Source organism: Typopeltis vanoorti, chromosome 24, assembly GCF_054136105.1.
Source record: "Typopeltis vanoorti isolate ZY-2024b chromosome 24, IOZ_Tvanoo_1.0, whole genome shotgun sequence".
In the NCBI taxonomy this organism is placed as follows: Eukaryota; Metazoa; Arthropoda; class Arachnida; order Uropygi; family Thelyphonidae; genus Typopeltis; species Typopeltis vanoorti.
This window is the reverse complement of record NC_143572.1, coordinates 6,489,498-6,508,670: the sequence shown is the minus strand read 5'-3', so window position 1 is coordinate 6,508,670 and position 19,173 is coordinate 6,489,498. Positions and strand designations below refer to the sequence as shown.

At 36.5% G+C, this 19,173-nt stretch overlaps 1 protein-coding gene across 1 annotated transcript in view; it reads left to right on the top strand.

The window, feature by feature from the left end:
• The window catches only part of RhoGAP1A (Rho GTPase activating protein at 1A), a 587,523-nt gene that overhangs the window by 550,345 nt on the left and 18,005 nt on the right, over positions 1–19,173 (top strand). The window contains exon 23 of the mRNA XM_090414103.1: positions 4,410–4,515. Within this exon, the coding sequence (XP_090270229.1) occupies positions 4,410–4,515 (106 nt within the window). The remainder of the gene's footprint in view (positions 1–4,409; positions 4,516–19,173) is intronic.

Sequence of the window (19,173 nt, the reverse complement as noted above, 5' to 3'; positions counted from 1 at the left end):
GAGCAGTGGCTCTTAACCGTTTCGAAGTCATGGAACACTTTTGATTATAAGAAACATCTGGGGAACACCAAAAGCATTAGGGTCATAAAACTAACAATAAAAAACGCATCGACTTGCCTTTTATAAAAATGGAACTTATTTTAATGTGATACTTGAGCTTGTCAGCTTTTGCAGAATTCAGCAATATCAGGTCTAATATGTGATATAGCTACAATCATCTCTTTGTTTATATTAGTAAGTCTTTCATGCTTTTTAGTTTTTATATTGGTTAATTTTGAGAAACCAGGCTCACACGAATATGTTGTTGAAAACAGTAACAAAATTTTCAGTGCCCTTTTGGAGAGAGCTGGGTATTCGGCTTGGACAAAAATCCAAAATTCCTCAAATTATTTCACAGAATTTCATTTTTAGAGTACGATCCGTTGACAAGGTAACTAATTGTTCTTCTTGTAACAAAAATTCACAACTCGTTGTATTAACTATGCCAAATAGATTTCGCATCCAGTCATAATTGTATGTATTTATAGAAGGAAAGTAACTCGAATTTTGGATTTTGTACAAGCCGAATCTTTTCTTCCAATATTGTTAAATGTGTTATAATGAAAATTATTCCCTCAACATTTTTATTATGAAGTGAAGGAAACATATCTACTGTATTTTTTTCTGATATGCGATTTTTCCAAAGAGATACTTTTTTCTGAAAAGCTGAAAATTTGTTCAGTGGATGTCAAAATATTTTCATCTTTCCCTTGGATACGTGTATTAATGCTATTTAAGTGATTAAAAAAAATATATTGTCTTAATATGCCATTTTAGAACACCAAATATCATTTTGAAGACATTTTACATCTGTACCTACATTTTGAAAACATCCAATAATTCATTATTAAGTTCTAAAATTTGGAATAGAACTTTACCCCCAGATAACTATCTTATTACACTCAGAACTGTGTCATGTGACATCTTTCACCGGTGGAACATTTGTAACCAGTTCATGGAACACCAGTTAAGAACCACTGCTCTAGAGTATGAAAAATAAATTGTGTAGGAGTGAAATGGATGTGCAGTCTTGTTAAGCAAGAGATTCCTCTTAAGAAAAAGACATGAAATACAATGTGTATAAAGTATAATGTCAATTACTAAAATTATAAGATACACCAGAAGAGTTACAGCCATTGTACTGAACGTGAATAATAAATGAAATGTTGTGCAAACTAAAGACAGCCCCAAAAAAATTCTGTCCTTATGTTGAAATAAAAGAATGAATGAAAGTGAAAGAATAACTCATCAGTGTGGATGATATTCAAGTGGCAGATGAGATTGTTCAATAAATGAGTGCCAATTTTCTTAATAGCCATCAGTCTGGTGAATGCAATTGTAGCGTTCAGGACTACCGCTATACTGAATAAAGGAATTCAGGTTTAGAGGAGTACTAGATCTACTGCATAAGAATAAGAATTTGGCATTAGAGACTGATGGGATATTAGCATGGATGCTAAAAGAGTATTTAGTTGAACTGGCTGTCCCTTTGACCTGTATGTATAATTTCAATCTAAGCACAGGGAAGATTCCAGTAGTGGAATGTATGTATGAAAATTGGATTATAAAAGGATTGTGCAAATAGACTGTCTGACTATTGACCTATCAGTGTGTCTAGAGTGGAGTTGAAGATTTAGGAAAAGTGGGAAGAGATCACATGCAGAATTATTGACAGAGAATATATAATTTGAATGAAGAGCATGGGTTTACTAAGGAAAGGTCTGTTTTAGCAACTTGATTTATGATAATCTTACAGTTGAGTTTGATGAAGAGAATGGTTGCACCATAGTACTTTTGGACTTTGCTAAAGCTTTTGTTAGGATTCAATATTGAAAACTGTTGCAAAAGTTAGAGGATGTAAAATTAAATTGTAAATTACTAGTTTGGATAGGAAGATTACTGATGACCCATATCAAAATAGTGGAGGGGGGGGGACAATGTTTGAGGTGATCTGTGATGTAACACAGTGATCTGACCCTGCTGTTATTCAGCTTTTACATTAATGACATGAAAAAGAATTTAATAGGATACATCTGTTTGCTGGTGATGCAGAGGTAGGCAGAGGAATGCAATTGACATGCACTACTTTCAGAATCATTTGAATAAGCTGGAATTATGGGCATGTCTATCAGTTCTATGTTAGTAAAGTTATGCACTTTGGTTTAATGAGCTATTGAATGGTATAATGTATTAGGATTATGCTAGAAGAAACTGACTTGGCCAGGGATGTTGAACTTAAATGGTTGTATAGCAGAGACTGTAGAGAACTGAGAGCATAATTGCAGTACTGAAACACCCATTAATGTGTTGTTTACATTGACACATTTTGTACAAAATGTGTCGACAAAATGTCTCTCTCTACAAAATTTTGATACAACCTTGTGAATCACTGTGCAAAGATCTGGTTTTCTTGGTGATACAAATATAGTGGAGAGTTTAAAGAGGAGAATGTTAAACATGACATCAGGACTGTGCAATGCAGATTGAGAAGAGATTAAGAATCCTGGACTGTAGACTTACAGTAAACATGAGAAAGAGAGATAATATCTTAGAGATGTGCAGATTTTTGAAAGGATTTTACAGGATTCCAGTAGATGTTATTTTATAGAAGGCGGGGAGAGGATGATAGGGCATCCATGAAAGTTGAAAATAAATGCAGTCAAGAAAGGGATGAGAGGTAATTTTCTCTTCTAGAGTAGTTTTATTTATTCACGTGGGGTTTCTTCCCCCATTCCTCAACTGTCCCTTAGGACTGATTGAGCCCTCCTACCGAGGATTAAATATGTATTTATTACTGTAAATCCGTGTGTGTGTTAACGGGCCAGTTTGCCTGTTCTGAAGGACGAAAAACCTGAGTTTCCAGGTGAAAAAACCCTCTACCTCTGTATGAGACTGGCTTACTCACCTTTAGTCAAAAGAGACCAGATAAAGTTCCTCACATCATGGACGGGAATTGAACCCAGGTCTTTCCGACCAAAGGGCTTCGTCTATACCGATTGAGCTACAGAGGCTTCCTAGAATAGTGTGCGACTGTAATAGCTTACCTTTGGGGACTGTGAATGAATTCAAGAAATGACATACCATGTAGCCTCCCTCAATGAAACTCTGATATTATCTTTGCACTCTTTCATACTCATAATGTGTGTAACAATGCAGTCAGCACTGTTACACACACAAATGAACAGTCTAGCTGTACTAAGTAGATGATGTGTTTGCTTTTTGACCATATTGCCAAGAGATAAATTGGTGCAGTAAACATCCAGTAACCAAAAATATTCTTCATAGTTTAATAATAATAATATAAAAAAAAAAAAAAAAACTGTCTTCCTTTCCTAGACACATCAGTTAGATATCATCCATCCCAACTGTATGCATCCTCAAAACACACACAGGGCCAGATTTGTGTTCTATTGACAGTTATCTTTTCCATACCTCATCTGATACAGATATATCGAAGGTACATTTGAAATGATAATTAAAGTTCTTCATAAATATAGACTCCATGCCATTCTTAAACCACACCCCGAATAGCAAAACTCATCTATTCTGTATAATCCAAGCTTCATCTACTTGCATATCCTAGAGCATATATAATTCCTTGTGCCTACAGTTAATGTATTGTGGATAGACCAGTAGATCTGTTAAGATCCACTTTGAAGAACCTAAAAACTACATTCATTGTTGTTGTAGTAGTAGTAAGTTTGGACTGTCAGACCATGACCTGTTCACATACCTTGTCACTCTAGATTAAATGGAAGAAGCAAACTATACCATACAGAACTTAATACAAGTCGGATACAATATTTTTAGAATTAGTATCAGCTATGAAATAGTCCCCTAACCTCAAAAAGTATGGCTGTATTAACTTACCGAAGATCTGGAAGGCATTCATTTTAAGACAACTAACCTGACTTCTGAATTTACTTCCTTTTTATCCAACTCTAGAGGATGCCATGACAGGACATTAGTTCTTTCTTTCAGTTACAGTTGAAGAATTTGCTGCTACGCAATTGAGTATTGTGTGTTGTGTAACAAGTTCTGTTTTCTGCTGTGGAGATGCTGGTTGGTAATCCAGTATCTCCACGTTTTCATTATTGATAATTAAATATACTGAAAAGTCATCATGTTATGATTGATTAAATGAATGTGATTTAGACTTAAGAAGAATCTCAAAACAACTGTCACTTCTACTGATATGAAATAATTTCCTCCCCCTTTCCCATCTCCACTACCTTCTCAAAAGTGAATTACAGATAGTACTTTTAAAATTCAGGTTTGTATAAGTACAATTAGATTAATAATTAATTATTAATCTTTTTGGTTTATATTGTGATAGATTAAATTATCTGATCAAGCATTTTTTGATTCAGATTTGCATGATCAGGAAGAGAAGAAGAAGCAGCTTTTAGCCTTGTTTGACATCCTTCCATTAGTAAACCAAGAAATTATTAAATATCTTCTGGATCACATGATTAGGTCTGTATTAACAAATTATAAGGTCCTCTTATAATTATAGAAATGTCTTAGAGAATTAATATTAAGAAGACATTTGTTTTCCAGGTTAATACCCAAATTTTTAAATATGTTACACGAACTATTTATTTAAAAATATAGCATAAGAATACATCAACATTTCACTAAGACCAGTTGTCAGTACTCATACAGAAGAATTACACTGCTTGAAAAGAGGTCAACAGACATCCACATTGACAAGGTGCATTGTGTCATGAGACAGGTCATGTATATATATCATTTTATATATATATATATAAAATCTACTTTTCTTTGTGCTGCTAACAGTGACTTGAGCTAGATATCATTGTAATGATGAGTTCCATTTATACTAAGGCTCCAGATCAGGACTCTAAAAACCTAATTATATTGATTTGGTTGTAACTACATTTATGGTATTTTCAGCTGATGTTCGTTGCTAGTCTTATATGGAGGTGGCAGGACTTTCCATTCCAGGAACTTGCATTTTCATCCTACAGGTCAGGCATATTCAGAAGAATACACACACACACAATTAACAGGCAATACACTAGTCATAGCCTCAGCTGCTTCAGCCATAAACCTAGTCTTTATGGAAATATTACAGAATGCATGTAGCTTTGAGTGTATGTATCACACTGTACCCTTTTATTTATATGTATTCAAACATAATTGCTGTTAGTTGTAAAAAGTTTTTTCATATGGAAACAACCTTGCCTACTCCCTATATGGGAATAAAAAAGCATCTTTTTTTTTATATATATATAAATTAAATTAAACTTGATAAGAAATTATATTCATGTTTAATCCTTTATTCAAGTGTGTGCAAACAAGTATCTTCACAACTAGGCTATATGTACACTATCTTCAGTAATTGTCCAGATACTTGAGCAATTTACATTTGAAACCATAATATCGGGTATATCCACCTTTTGACTTTGATCACTTCCTGCATCCTTTGAGGAAGGTTTTCCACAATGTGCATCAGACATCAGGAGGAATTTGTCTTAACTCCTCCATCAAAACAGCATAGAGTTCAGCGACAGATCAAGGGTATGCTGCTCCAATTCATCCCACAGGTCTTCAGTGGGGTTGAGATCAGGTCTCTGTGCAGGCCGGGGCAGTCGTAAATACCTCTCTTCATACCATTCCATAACAGCTGCAGTTTTGTGACATGGGGCATTGTCGTCTTGATAGTAACATGGGTCCATTCCATGAAAACTCTACAGTGTAGGGCAGCACCTGATTATCCAGAATATCATGGAACCATGGACAACGACCAGTGGTCCTACTCCAAGCCAGCTATTCAGCTGGCTTGGAGTAGAACCCAATACCATTACTCTTTTACCACCAAACTTGACTGTGGGTACAACACTGTGGTAACAAATGTTCACTAGGCTGCCTCCACACCCACACCCTGCCATCAGACTGGAAACAGGTGAACTGTAATTCATCGCCCCAGAGTACCGTTTTTTCCATTAGTCAATTGTCCAGTTCACACACGCTTTGCACCAGGCCAGATGAGCTGCCTTGTTCGTTGTTTTGATGGTCAGCTTGTGTGCTGCTGCTCTTTTCATGGAAACCCATTAAATGGAGTTCACTTCATACAGATTAATGCTCACCATGCTACTACTATGCTCTGGAACTCATCACGGATGGTCTGTGCCAACTGTAGCCAGTTTTTGCATGCCACCCGTTTTAACACCCTTGTGCCCCTGTCAGTCATTTTCAGTGACTTTCCTGCACTAGTAATGCCAGAACATCTCCATTTGTTGATCACATCACTAACTTAATTTTGGATGCTCTAGTTGAGCAGCAATGACACATATCGACATGCCACTAATGTGACAGCCCACAATGACACCTCTCTCGAAGTCACCAAGTTCGAGTCATGTTGCCATACCACCTGTATTCAACTGCTACAGTGAAATACTGCTTCCTGCTATGTTATTAACAAACCTGGAATGTTCCACAACTTCAAATAACAGGTGTGTCTGGACAGTTATTGGTAGATAGGGTATATAGAGACTCATGAATTCAAAATAATTGTTCTAGTTTCCCATAATGCAAAGCGCACTCCTTCTGCAGTTGAATACAGGTGGTATGGCAACATGACTCGAACTCAGTGGCTTTCCCATAATGCATGCCAAAGCCACTACTTAGACTGGTTTCGATCTTTATGGCATCTCATCTCATCTCATTGTTGTTAATGATGGAAATCCTGTTGATGACATATTACGTATAATTACCTACATATGGTTTGCAACTTAAAAAGATTTCAAGACACAACTGTCTCTTCTAGTGATATGAAAAAAAAAAGGTTAATGTGCCCATAAATGCAGAACGATTTTAATGAATGTCGATGATAGGGAAGTAACCAAAGCAGTCGAAAAGTAGGATTACTAAGTGAACGCCTTGCGAGAGTATATCATCCAGTTAGTGATATTGTGGGTGAGAAAGCCAAAGGCTTATACAGGAACTGAGGTAAATGAAATGAAGGTGCATAGCATATTACAGAACCTTAATGTGAATACAGCTGTGGGATTAGACGGTATACCAGCTCGAGTTTTACATGAAGCAGCAAGGGAATTGTCAGTGCCCTTGACCATATTGTTTAATCGAGGTCTCAGCTCTGGGTTAGTCCCAAGGGGGTGGAAAGGGGGGAATAGTCCCCCCCCTCTTTCAGTTGCATAAAGGAGGCTCCAAGACTTCTTTCACTACTCGTTAATCCCGCTTCCTATGCAGGGTCCGCGTGTAACTTAGATGCGACCACTTTTTAGTCTCCAAGACTGATGTAGCAAATTACTGACTAGTTAGCATATCAAGAGTTGTCAGAGTATTTTGGAAAAGTTGGTCAAAAATAAAATACAAGAATGTCTAGATACTGGATACTGTATATTAGCAGCATGGTTTTGTAAAGGGTAGGTCATGCCAGTAACTTGCTCACGTTTTATAATACAGTGATATTGCTGGATTTTGCAAAATCCTTTGACAGATACCACATGGAATTCTAATCAGTAAACTGTAGCACATGGGGATGGATATAGGGTTGGTGAGATGGATAGGAGGGTGGTTGATGGAGAGATATCAGAGAGTAGTTTATTCAGGAGTAGAGTCCAAAAGAAGGCCTGTGACTAGTGGCATGCTGCAGGGTTCTGTTCTTGCATCACTGCTGTTTATTTTGTTTGTTAATAATATAGGAAAGGATCTGAGAGGAACTGCTCAGTTATTTGACAATGATGCAAAGTTGGGTGGAGCAATAGTTAATACAGATGATGTCAAAATTTTGCAGGATGATTTGGATAGATTGGCAGACTGAGCAAATGAGAATGGATGTCAGTTTAATGTAGCAAAGTGTAAGGTTATGCATTTTGGAGTGATAAGATTACCAGCTCCCATGTGGGGGACACCTGTAATCCCCATCGGGCACTTCCTCAGGTGGCGGAACAGGGAATGCTAGTTATTGTTTACTATGAAGGCTAGGAGGGAAATAAAATACCTCCTGCCGACCAATAGGATAGCACTTTTCTCATAGGCAGGTCTGGGGCCTCGAAGGTGGCAGCTCCACAACCAGACTCGGGTACTGAAGGCTAATCCCCTTTCTATTCAGGGGTAAACTCAAGAGAATGGGGGAAAACAAGGGGTATCATGTATAATTAAACCAGATCTCAAAGAGTATATTACTAAATGAAAGGTTGTTGACGATCACTATAGATTTTAAATCAGGTAACCAAGTATTCACTGTAATTGTTGCATATGGCCCAAATGATAATGCTAATAAAGAAATTAAAGATGAATTCTTCAAACTCTTACAAAAAACAATTGAAGTTCAAGGGAGATCTGCTAGGAGATCTTAACGGCCAGGTAGGGAATCAATTAGATGAAGAAACAAAATAAATGTTGGGATCACAAGGAAGGAAATAACCCAGAATAATAATGGAGAAAGAATAATTAATATTTGCCTTATGAATAATTTAATAATAGTGAATATTATGTTCAAACATAAAGAAATCCACAAGTTTACCAGGGAAGAGCTCAGGAGAAATGAAAACTCTATAATTGACTACGCCCCCATAAGCAGATCTATACTTGGTATCTTTAACATATAATATACCCAACGTAAAAAAAACTTTCTACATCTTTCTCTCATCCAGAGATTTTTATTAATAAGTTCATTCACCTTTTGGCTACTTGTATATGAGTTATACATGACTTCTGCATTACTTCAACCTTGGTATCTCTCCTGGGTCTGGCTCCCTGCCGATGATGTAGTGGGAATTTTGAAGGATAATGATTCCATATATTTATATTTTTTGGTATTTTGGAAAAATTTAGCAAAAGCAGTGGATTAATTATTAATGCAGACAAGACAAAATTAAAAGTTTATGGAAAGTGGGATCTTGATAATGAAGGGGTTCTCTCTCTCAGGGGTTAGTCCCCTGAGAGAGAGAACCCCTTCATTATACTTGGAATTCCCTTCTCCACTTACCCAATATTACCATTCCAAGAACTTATATACAAGAACTTTGAAATGTTAGAAGAGTGGAAAATAGAGCCACTCTCCTCAGTTGTACATAATAAATATTACAGACATCACAGAAGCTGAAGAAAAGCAGTTATATAGTAAACCTCTGCAAATTTTTTGGTCCAGCCGATACCAAGAAGTTAAAAAGGAATTTCTTCAACTATCAAAGAAGAATGGAGGAATTGAATTTCCAGTCTTAAAATTCTGCTATTTAAGCAATGCAGCTTCTAAAATACATAAAATATTGCAGACTGATCACACATGTGCATACCTTCTCCGGTACTACTTGGGTTTTCATCTTCTCCTGTTTGGAGTTAATGATTATGCAGGTCCTAAAGCTGTCCTGAATACTTCAACACACTGTGCGTAACTCTAAGACTTCTAAAACACTCTGGAATTGACATTCTTTCCATTAAAAAAAAGTAAAATTTGATATAAAGAAATCTTTAATCTCTTTTGCCGCGAAGTTACAGAGTTAGGTACAGACAGCAATATTTTGTTTCATAACTTGATGAAGTTCCAAGGGTACCCTAACAGGTGGGATCTTGCTTGGAGAATTGCGTATGGCTGCCTTCCAGTCAATACCATCAAATGGAGGTATTTTAACATCGGAGATCCAATCTGTGACATCTGTTACTGATTGGAAACAGTAGAAATTTCTTTCTACAGCTGCCCTCTTGCCCTGCATATTTGAAACAGATTATGTAATGTGCTGAGCATTCCATTACTTACAACAGAACAGGTTTTTTTTTTTACAATACTCACCACCTGTCAGCAATGGAAAGAGAATTTTGATTTTTATAATTCATGAATTAAAATACCATTTATGGAAGCTTAGAAAGAAACATGGATTTGAAAACCAGCAATATGACATCCAAATGCTTTATAATATTGTATTGTGGAAATTTTATTGTTCAGCCAGACGATTTTTGTATTCAGAAAGAAGCATTCTAGGAGATATCAAATTTATCACTAGATGGTGTAGACCAGTGCTTCTCAAACTTGTGGATGCCAAGGCCCCCTTTGGAAAAATTAAAATATTTCAGCCCCCCCCCCCCCATCGGAAAAAAAATCGTAAAACAGACATATATTATAATATTTATTGTATTTATATTCAAGATTTTGCATTTGTAAGCTTTTTTTTTGCTTCTTATCAATACCTTTGAAATGAAACTTATATGAATAAGCATATATTTACTAATATTCATTAAGCACCAAAATACCCAATTAGTAAAATTTGTTAACCAACACCAATGTGTCATTTTTCCATTAACCCTTTAACGTACCAATTAAAAATCAGAAAGCGATCATTTTTCTGCCAATGTTTTGGGCGAGGGTGATTTGTTGGATCAAATTCATCATTATTTGAAAAATAATGATGAATTTGTGCAAATGCAAACGAAATAGCCGATACACGCCATTGGCAACTTTTCTCAGCTGCAAGGAAATTGTCTAGATTGTCTAGCATCTATATTCGGTTGTATTTATATGTGAAACCAAAATTCAAAATCAATTTTAGTGCAATAAACAAAAGACGTGTCACAGACATCTTTGTATGTTAAGGGGTTAAAATATAAAAAAGAACAAAAAATAAATAATAAAAATTAAATACGTTTCTTTTAAGATTATAAAAAAACTTCTGTGTCTTAAAACATTTTAAATTTGTTTTCATTATTTCACAACCCCCTCAACAAAACGTATGCCCCCCCCCCCAAGAGGGCAGTGGCCCACAGTTTGGGAAGCGCTGGTGTAGACCACCCACATTATGCAATATTCACCAGGGGAAGATAAAATTCTGGCCATGAGAGATTTTTTAAATAGTTTCATCCTCTTAATTCAATGTGGTCTTATAGTCAATTGCAGGGATGACTGGAGAGCAATCCCAGGCAGAGAAGGCCAACTCAATGCAGTTAACCCAGATGGGGCTAACCACCTAGGTATCAGTCATTTTTGTGCTTTAGTTTCAGTTGGTCTTTTGGTTGTTCATCTATATGAGATTGGTGAAAAAGGAAAACTGATTGCCAGCCTGGTTGGCTGAGTGGTTAGATTATCTGCTCTCCACCCAAAAGGCTGCAGGTTCGAATCCCACCTTGGGCATGGATGTTTGTGAGTCTCTGAAAATACTAGTGGTGGTAGTGGACAGTAAATGGCGTTGGTGTAAATAATGATGGTAGTTGCAGTCTTGTGGATTAAGTGGTGGAGACAGAGAGTAGGTGCCCTCCCTCGATGAGTCTTTGGACTCCCTGGAGGTGTGACATAATAATAATAATAGCCTTTGGCTATATGATGATGTAAAAGAGCTGAGGTCTTTTCTCTATCTCCCATGCCATCTATCTGTCTTTCTTTCTTTCTCCTAATACTATCAGGCTGTCTTGCATCCTTGCATTATGGGATACGTACTAAGGCAAGTGATATGAAGTCATTAGCTTCTATATACAAGTAGCTCAGACATGAATATATTTCACGCTCAAAACATTGTTTTGCTTCCTTTAGGAAAAGGATTAAAACCAAGTATAAAATGTTTTGGTATCTTTAAAGAAAAGGAATATGATCATATCTAGAAACCAATCAAAACAAGTAATTAAAATAGAGAATCATGAACTGGAACAAGTCCACTCCTTTAAATACCTGGGATCATAGATAGACACAGAAATTAACAACAGGATAAGAATGGGAACAAAGTTATTCTATGCATTGAGAGGCTCTTTCCTAGAGAAGAAAGAAGTTACCCAGAATACCAGTTGGCAGTATACCGTTCAGTGTTTGTACCACCATTAACATATAGTTGCAAGTCTTGGTGTCTAACAACAGGAAACGCAAATGAACTACAAGCAATCGAAATGAAATATCTTAGGAAAGTGGCACAAAAAACAAGATTAGATCAAATAAGAAACCAAACTATAAGAGACAATCTTCAAGCTGCATCTCTGAACCAATTCATAACACAAGCCCAAATGAAGTGATTTAGACATCTTACTCGAATGGTAGAAGGAAGAATATCAAAAACTATATATGAAAGCCAGAAAATAGGAACAAGAAACATAGGCAGACCCAGGAAAGGTTGGCAAAAGGAAATTAAAGAAAAATTAGAAAAGAAAGGAATTAACTGGAAAGAAGCAAAAGTGCCTTGGACAGGACGGCATGGAAATCTCTTTGGCAAAATTTCGATGCTTAAAAGCATAAGAGATCATTGACAAAGAAGATTACCAGCTGTACGAGGGTTGTTTGAAAAGTTTGGTAAATTTCCAGTAGACAGTGACACAATTCGTTCATTGATACCAATGTCGGCATGTATTGTCTTTTTCATGACCCCCTGGCAAAATTTTAGCCACGTGCAACGTGTATTTCTTGTTTGGCAAACATTTAAAATAACTGTGTTTGCAATTTTTATAAAAACGAGTTTCATGCAGTGATAAAACACTTTTATTTGAAGAAGTGGACGTCCATGCTGATCAAAGCCGAGTTAGATGCAGTTTCATGGGTACTCTGCACGAGACTATTTATTTTTAGGTGCTCTGGATGCCCGACTGAGGTTACTACGAAGGAAATGATTGACAAAATCCATGGCATCGTTATGGAAGACCACCGAGTGAAAGTGCATGAGATTGATGAGATTGTAGGCATCTCAACTGAATTGGTGTATAATATCCTGCTTGAAAAATTGCACATGAAAATGCTGTGTGCGCAATGGGTGATTTGATTGTTGACTGTCAATCAAAAATGCATGTAATAAAGACATTTCAGCACGGTGTTTAACAATGTTTAATCGCAATTTGCAGGATTTTTGCGTCGCGTTATGACTGTAACTTGGATCCATCGCTACACACCTGAGTCCAAGCAGCAGCAGTCAAAACAGTGTACAATGCCCAGTGAAAGAGCACTGAAAAAAGCGAAGACTATTATGTCAGTTGGGAAGGTGATGGCCATTGTTTTTTTGGGATTCCCAAGGAATTATCATGATAGACTATTTGGAAAAGGGTAAGACAATAACAGGAGTCTATTATGCATCATTGTTGGACCATTTAAAAGAAGAACTAAGAAAAAAACAGCCAAGATTGGCCCACAAAAAAGTGCTTTTTTATCAAGACAATGCACCGTCCCACACATGAAATTGCACGAATTGAGGTTCGAATTGATTCCACATCCACTGTATTCTCCGGACTTGGCCCTGTGTGACTTCTTGTTTCCAAACTTAAAAATTTGGCTCTGTGGGAAAAAATTTCTTAGAACAAGGATGTCATCAAGGCTATCAATGACTATTTTGCACAACTTGATAAATCCTACTTTTTAGATGGGATGAAAAAATTAGAAACTTGCTGGACTAAATGTGTAGACCTCGATGGAGACTATGTTGAGAAATAAAGGTGATTTTTTCCAAAAAAATGTGTTTAACTTATTTTTTTACCAAACTTTTCAAACGATCCATATACCACATTGGTGGAATTGTACTCCAGGGAATTGATGAAACCAGAGACTTGGAAGTATTAGTAGATAGAGCATTTAATTTTAGTCGGCACTGAGCAAAAGTGGCTAAAGCGGTTCATCAGATAACTTGGTTACTGAGAATACGTTGACGAGCATAGACAAGCATGTTATTAATCCTCTTTATTGAGCCTTGATAAGATCCCATCTTGACTTCTGCATTCAGATCTGAGCACCAAGGTTTCTTGGTGATGAGGAGGAAGAGGTGGAGAGGATCCTGAGGTGAGTGACCAACATGGTAGCAGGTCTATGGAATGAACCTTACGAAAACAGATTGAAGATTTGTGGGTTACAGAAACTGGTTGATAGGCAGAAAAGGGGCGTTATCATTGAGGAATTTTTACGAGATTAATTCAGAGGAAATTTTTCAGAATAGGTTGTTGGTTGGAGAACTAGAGGGCCATCCATGGAAACTGAGTAAGCGTGTAGTTAGCAAGGGTGTTAGAACTAGGTTTTTTACTTGGAGAGTAGTGAATGAGTGGAATAGATTGCCAGAGGACGTTGTGGGTGCCATGACTGTGAAGGAGTTTAAAGCAAAGTATGATAGATACTGCATAAATGTTGGATAGTTCTTGACATGATGTTTAGGGCCTCCCTTGATGAGTCTAAGGACTCCTTAGAGTTGCCTGTAAAAATAATAATAATAATAATAACTGCACTCCCCTCTACCACTTCTACCAGAAGAAGAACCTTAGTTGGAATTAACGATTGGTAAAATGCTTGCATTGACCATTGAAACTTTCTTCTTTTCTCAGACCGATTAAGAAACATTAGATCCAGTATTGCACTAGTATTTACTGTTCCTTATTCAGCAGACCCTATTTTCTACAGCTAGACTAGTAAATGAAGTGCTCTTTGTTACCAAAAGAAACCAGGATTATTAGCCATCCATGTCACCATGAGATCATTATTATTATTATTATTATTACGGGTATCTCCATGGAGTCAGTAGACTCATCGCGGGAGACCCAAACTAGCAAAACAATATCTGTCATATCTCTTCTTGAATTCATTTACAGACGAAGAGCTCACAACTAAGTCAGGCAATGAATTCCACTCATTCACCACCCTCCAGGCAAAAAACCTTGTTCTGACACCTTTGTTAACCACACTCTTCTTTAATTTCCAGAGATGACCTCTTGTTCTTCCATCACTTTCACACAGCTGAAACATTTCCCCTGCATCAATCCTATAAAAACCTTTTAGTAATTTGAATGTTTCTATCATATCCCCTCTTCTTCGCCTATCAACCAATCTCTGCAATCCACAAGCTCTCAATCTATCAATGTAGGGAGCATTTTTTATATCACTCACCAACTTGGTCACTCTTCTCTGAACCCTCTCCACAGCCTCCTCATCTCCAAGGAATCCAGGTGACCAGACCTGAGCACAGTAATCCAAATGTGGAAGTATCAATGCTTTATAAAGGGGAATAATAACCTCTTTATCTCTGGATGTCAGTGTGTTCCTCAACAACCAAGTAATCCTATGTGCAATCTTGGACACCTTAGCAATGTGTCCTCTGAACTTCATCTCCTTATCTACCAATACCCCTAAGTCCCTAGCCTCATCAATCTCTTGGAGTACCTTTCCATCGATGTAGTACACAGCTGGTAATCTTTTAATCCCAAAATGCAAGACTTTACACTTTTCCACATTGAACTGACATCCATTTTCTTTTGCCCATTTTACCAGCTTATTTAAATCCTCCTGCAAACTTTCAACATCAGCTTGATTTTTTATTGCACTACACAACTTTGCATCATCAGCAAACAACTGAATATCTCCCTTTAAGCCGTTTCCTATATCATTTATATACAAATTAAACAACATTGGCCCAAGCACAGAGCCCTGAGGCACACCACTGGTCACCTGCCTCATTCTGGACTCGGCTCCTCCATACACCACCTTATGGTATCTCTCCCTGAGCCATTCTCCTATCCATATCACCAATTTAATATCCATTCCCATCTGCTCCAATTTGCGTAACAGTGTTCTATGGGGTATCCTGTCAAAAGCCTTAGCAAAATCCAGAAGTACCACTGTGTAGCCAGTTCCTTTGTCCAACTCAGATGTTATTCTATTATGAATAGTTAATAGATTGCTAAGGCAGGATCTACCTTTAACAAAACCATGTTGGCCTCTATAGAGTATCATATCCTGATCCACCCATTCTTGAATTTTGTCTTTAACCAACTTTTCCAATACTTTTACCACTACTCCTGAGATGGTGATTGGTCTGTAATTCAATACCGCAGTTTTAGAGCCACCCTTATGCAAAGGAACCACTTTGCCTAACTTCCACTCCCTAGGGACCATACCAGAGTTCAAACTTAAGTTAAATATCCAGGTGAGAGGGGTTGACAATTCATTTGCACATTCACGCAACACCCGAGCTGATATTCCATCTAAGCCTACCGCAGTGTTTGCATTTAAGTTTTGCAATATATTTAATACCTCTGATTCTTTAGCTTCAATTCTCACATTAGGTATTGCTGTAGGTATAGAGATATCCTCACTTGGGTGATAGACTTTTGAAAAGTGATCACTCAGTAACTCGACTATTACATCTGATTTTGTCACCTCAATACCATCAGCACCCACTAAGGTTATCCTTCCGAAGTCATTCTTCCTCTTACTTGCCACATAGCGGAAGAACTCTTTGGGATTACCCTTGATCTCTTTGGCTAAGGTCTTCTCATAATCTGATTTAGCTTTTCTTACTATGCTGGTAACTTTCCTAGCTTGAGCCTTGTACTGCTCATGGGTGTCCTGATCGCCTTTCTCCTTGTAAATTCTCCATAACATTTTCTTTTTTTTGCAGTTCAAGCTTGATACTACTACTCATCCATCTAATGCCGGCCTTGTTTGACCTCCTAACCATGGGGACACAATCTGATATTGCTTTCCTCAGATACCCGCTGATTTTATCCCAAGCACTGCTAACATCTTTCCCTTGCAATATGTTCTGCCATGGGATGGCTGCAAGCTCACTCCGAAGCTTGTTATAATTGCCTAACCTGTAGTTCCGTACATACCCCTTCTTAATAGAAAAATCCACAGATTTTGCAACCTCCCAAGTCAATACCATATGATCGCTTTCACCAACTGGAGGTAACGAGGACACCTTACTTATGCATATAACCTCTGAACCAATAACCAGGTCCAACACTCTCACACCACGTATCATGCATGTGTTTTGCATGGAAAGCTGGTATCTCTATTTTTAATGATATCTGGAGAGGAAGAATACCTTCTTTTTCAAGCTTTGGGTTGAAATTTGTTTTTGATTTGAATACTGAACAACTTTTCTATCTTTTCTATTTTGCAGAACTAAATTATTAGGATATTGTCAATGTATTGCCATCATAGAGTTAGACTGTATGAGCTTGCGAGTGTGGTTGGCCGAGTGGTTAGCATACCCACTCTCCAACCAACAGGTTGTGGGAGACAAATTTCATTGCTTGGCATGAGACCACCTCCTCGCTTATCAGAGGCCTGAATTGGCTTTAAAAAATTCCATGTTTGGTCTCTACAGCAAGGTTTCTGGCCTATGTAAAAATAAATAACAAAAAAAAAAAAAAAATCTAAATTTGATTTAAAAAAATGGTAAAAAAAATCTTAGCCCACCCACGGTACAAAATGTACTATAGTTTTATAATAACCGTTCATGGGTGGGAACTACACATTTAAAAAAAAAATCCTAATATTTGAGTACATTGCCCAAAGCCAACTTTTCAAATTGTTAGTATGGATTTGTTGCTAGAAATGAAAAGTGGCAATCTATCACAAATCCATAATTTTGTTGATGTATATTATTCTTTAACTTGAAGTTAATGGTAAAATGGTGCCTGAAGAGGGTCAAGAATTTTTTTTTTTTTCATTGATTAGATGGTGTCTGCTTGTAGTCACATTCATAAAAAACACTTGTAATGATTTACAAAAAATAAAGAGCCAAAAGACTTCAGTTCAGCAATGCAAAATTATATAAATCAAGTGGATGTTAACCTCCCAACCGGCCGGTGTGGATGAAATATTCAACACTCCCCAGCTTTTTTCATGGATCAAAACTTCGTCGGCATTCTACCTTTTATCATGCCATTACCTTCCTCCGCCGTTAATCTCGTTACGGCTATTCTATAGCCATTAGTGGATTAACTGTTGCTGAGTGACCTTTGTATCCCCCCCCCCCTGTCTTTACGTCTATTGTGTTGCTTAGAATTTCATTTACTGTCCTAAGTTATTTGACCTTTCTTGCCTCTAAAATGATTTATTGTGTCTCTTCCCAAAAATTGAAACGAATTTCACATATGCGAAAAAAATCAATCCTGAAATGACCACTGATCAGCTTTTGCAATGAATCTATTTAGTGATAGTAAATTTGGTGTATTTTATTCTACAAATCAGTGCACCGTAAGAGTTGCACTGATTGTTCTTTCACTTTACATATGATAGTTGAATAATTTTTTTTCGAATTTTAAAATTTCCAAATGTTTGCTTTGAAAATATTATGTCAAATATTTATATTTTTAAATATTTATTGAAATAAATATGTCCTTTTTCTTTTGTTTCTAGCGAACACATTTCAGATTTAGAAACGATTTTTTGTTATTCATAAAGACAAAATAAAAAAAAAATGTTAAAATGCTAAATTGCATTACTCGGTTTCCGATCGTGTCTTTTTGGTATCAAAAATTTACATCCAGTGATATTTTAGCAGTGATTCTTCGCCTTCGTCATTTATTTATTTATTTGTATTATGCATATTATGATAATATCTAGTGCATAACCTCGTAGATATGTTGAAAATATGTGAAAAATATCATATACGGAATGATTCAACATTTTTGCTCATATTGAAGATTTTCCAATGCTTCCCCCCCCCCTCCTTATTCTCTCCTGGAACTGAATTGCATAACTACTCTAAATTTCTATACAGGTTTGAAAGTTTTTCTAGACAGCATTCAAAATCAATTACTTCATTTTACCATTTTGACAAAAGATATACGGCAATCAGATTGTATTGTGAAGCTTCTAATTCTGTTCTATTTATTTGCAATCTAAAACCAGCTGTTCTACTGTCCACTGAAATTATGTGAAATTTTAGAAATAATATGCTATATTTTCACCATGCAAAATTGTTTATATGCATACCACACAAAAGAAAGTTCAGTAGTATTATTTGTGTTTGTTTTTCTTTTAAAAAAATCTAAATATTACTTCTTCTGCTGCTGGAAGCTATTTCTGAAATAATCTACGTCTTCTAAATACTTGGTAATATCCTCTTAGCTGCAGGAAAAGTTGAAGGCTTATTACTCTCAGTGCTATTGAGAAGAAAGGGGAGAACACTAAAGTGCCCCAGGCTGTAGTGCAGAATATGTCAAGAATGTCTTGTTTCCTTTTTGATTGTTGATTATCTATATCCTAACAGAAATACTGATATTTCGTTTACATGCTTATACATTATTTATGCCAGAATAATTGCTTAATTTATAATGATCAGTTTCACTTTTATTATCAAAAATTAGAAATTAAATCATACAATTATCTTGAAAAAGAGGATTTGAATTATTTTCAAAAAAAGGTGCATATGCGTTTCATAATCTTCTTTTTTTTTGGGGGGGGGGGGGTTATAG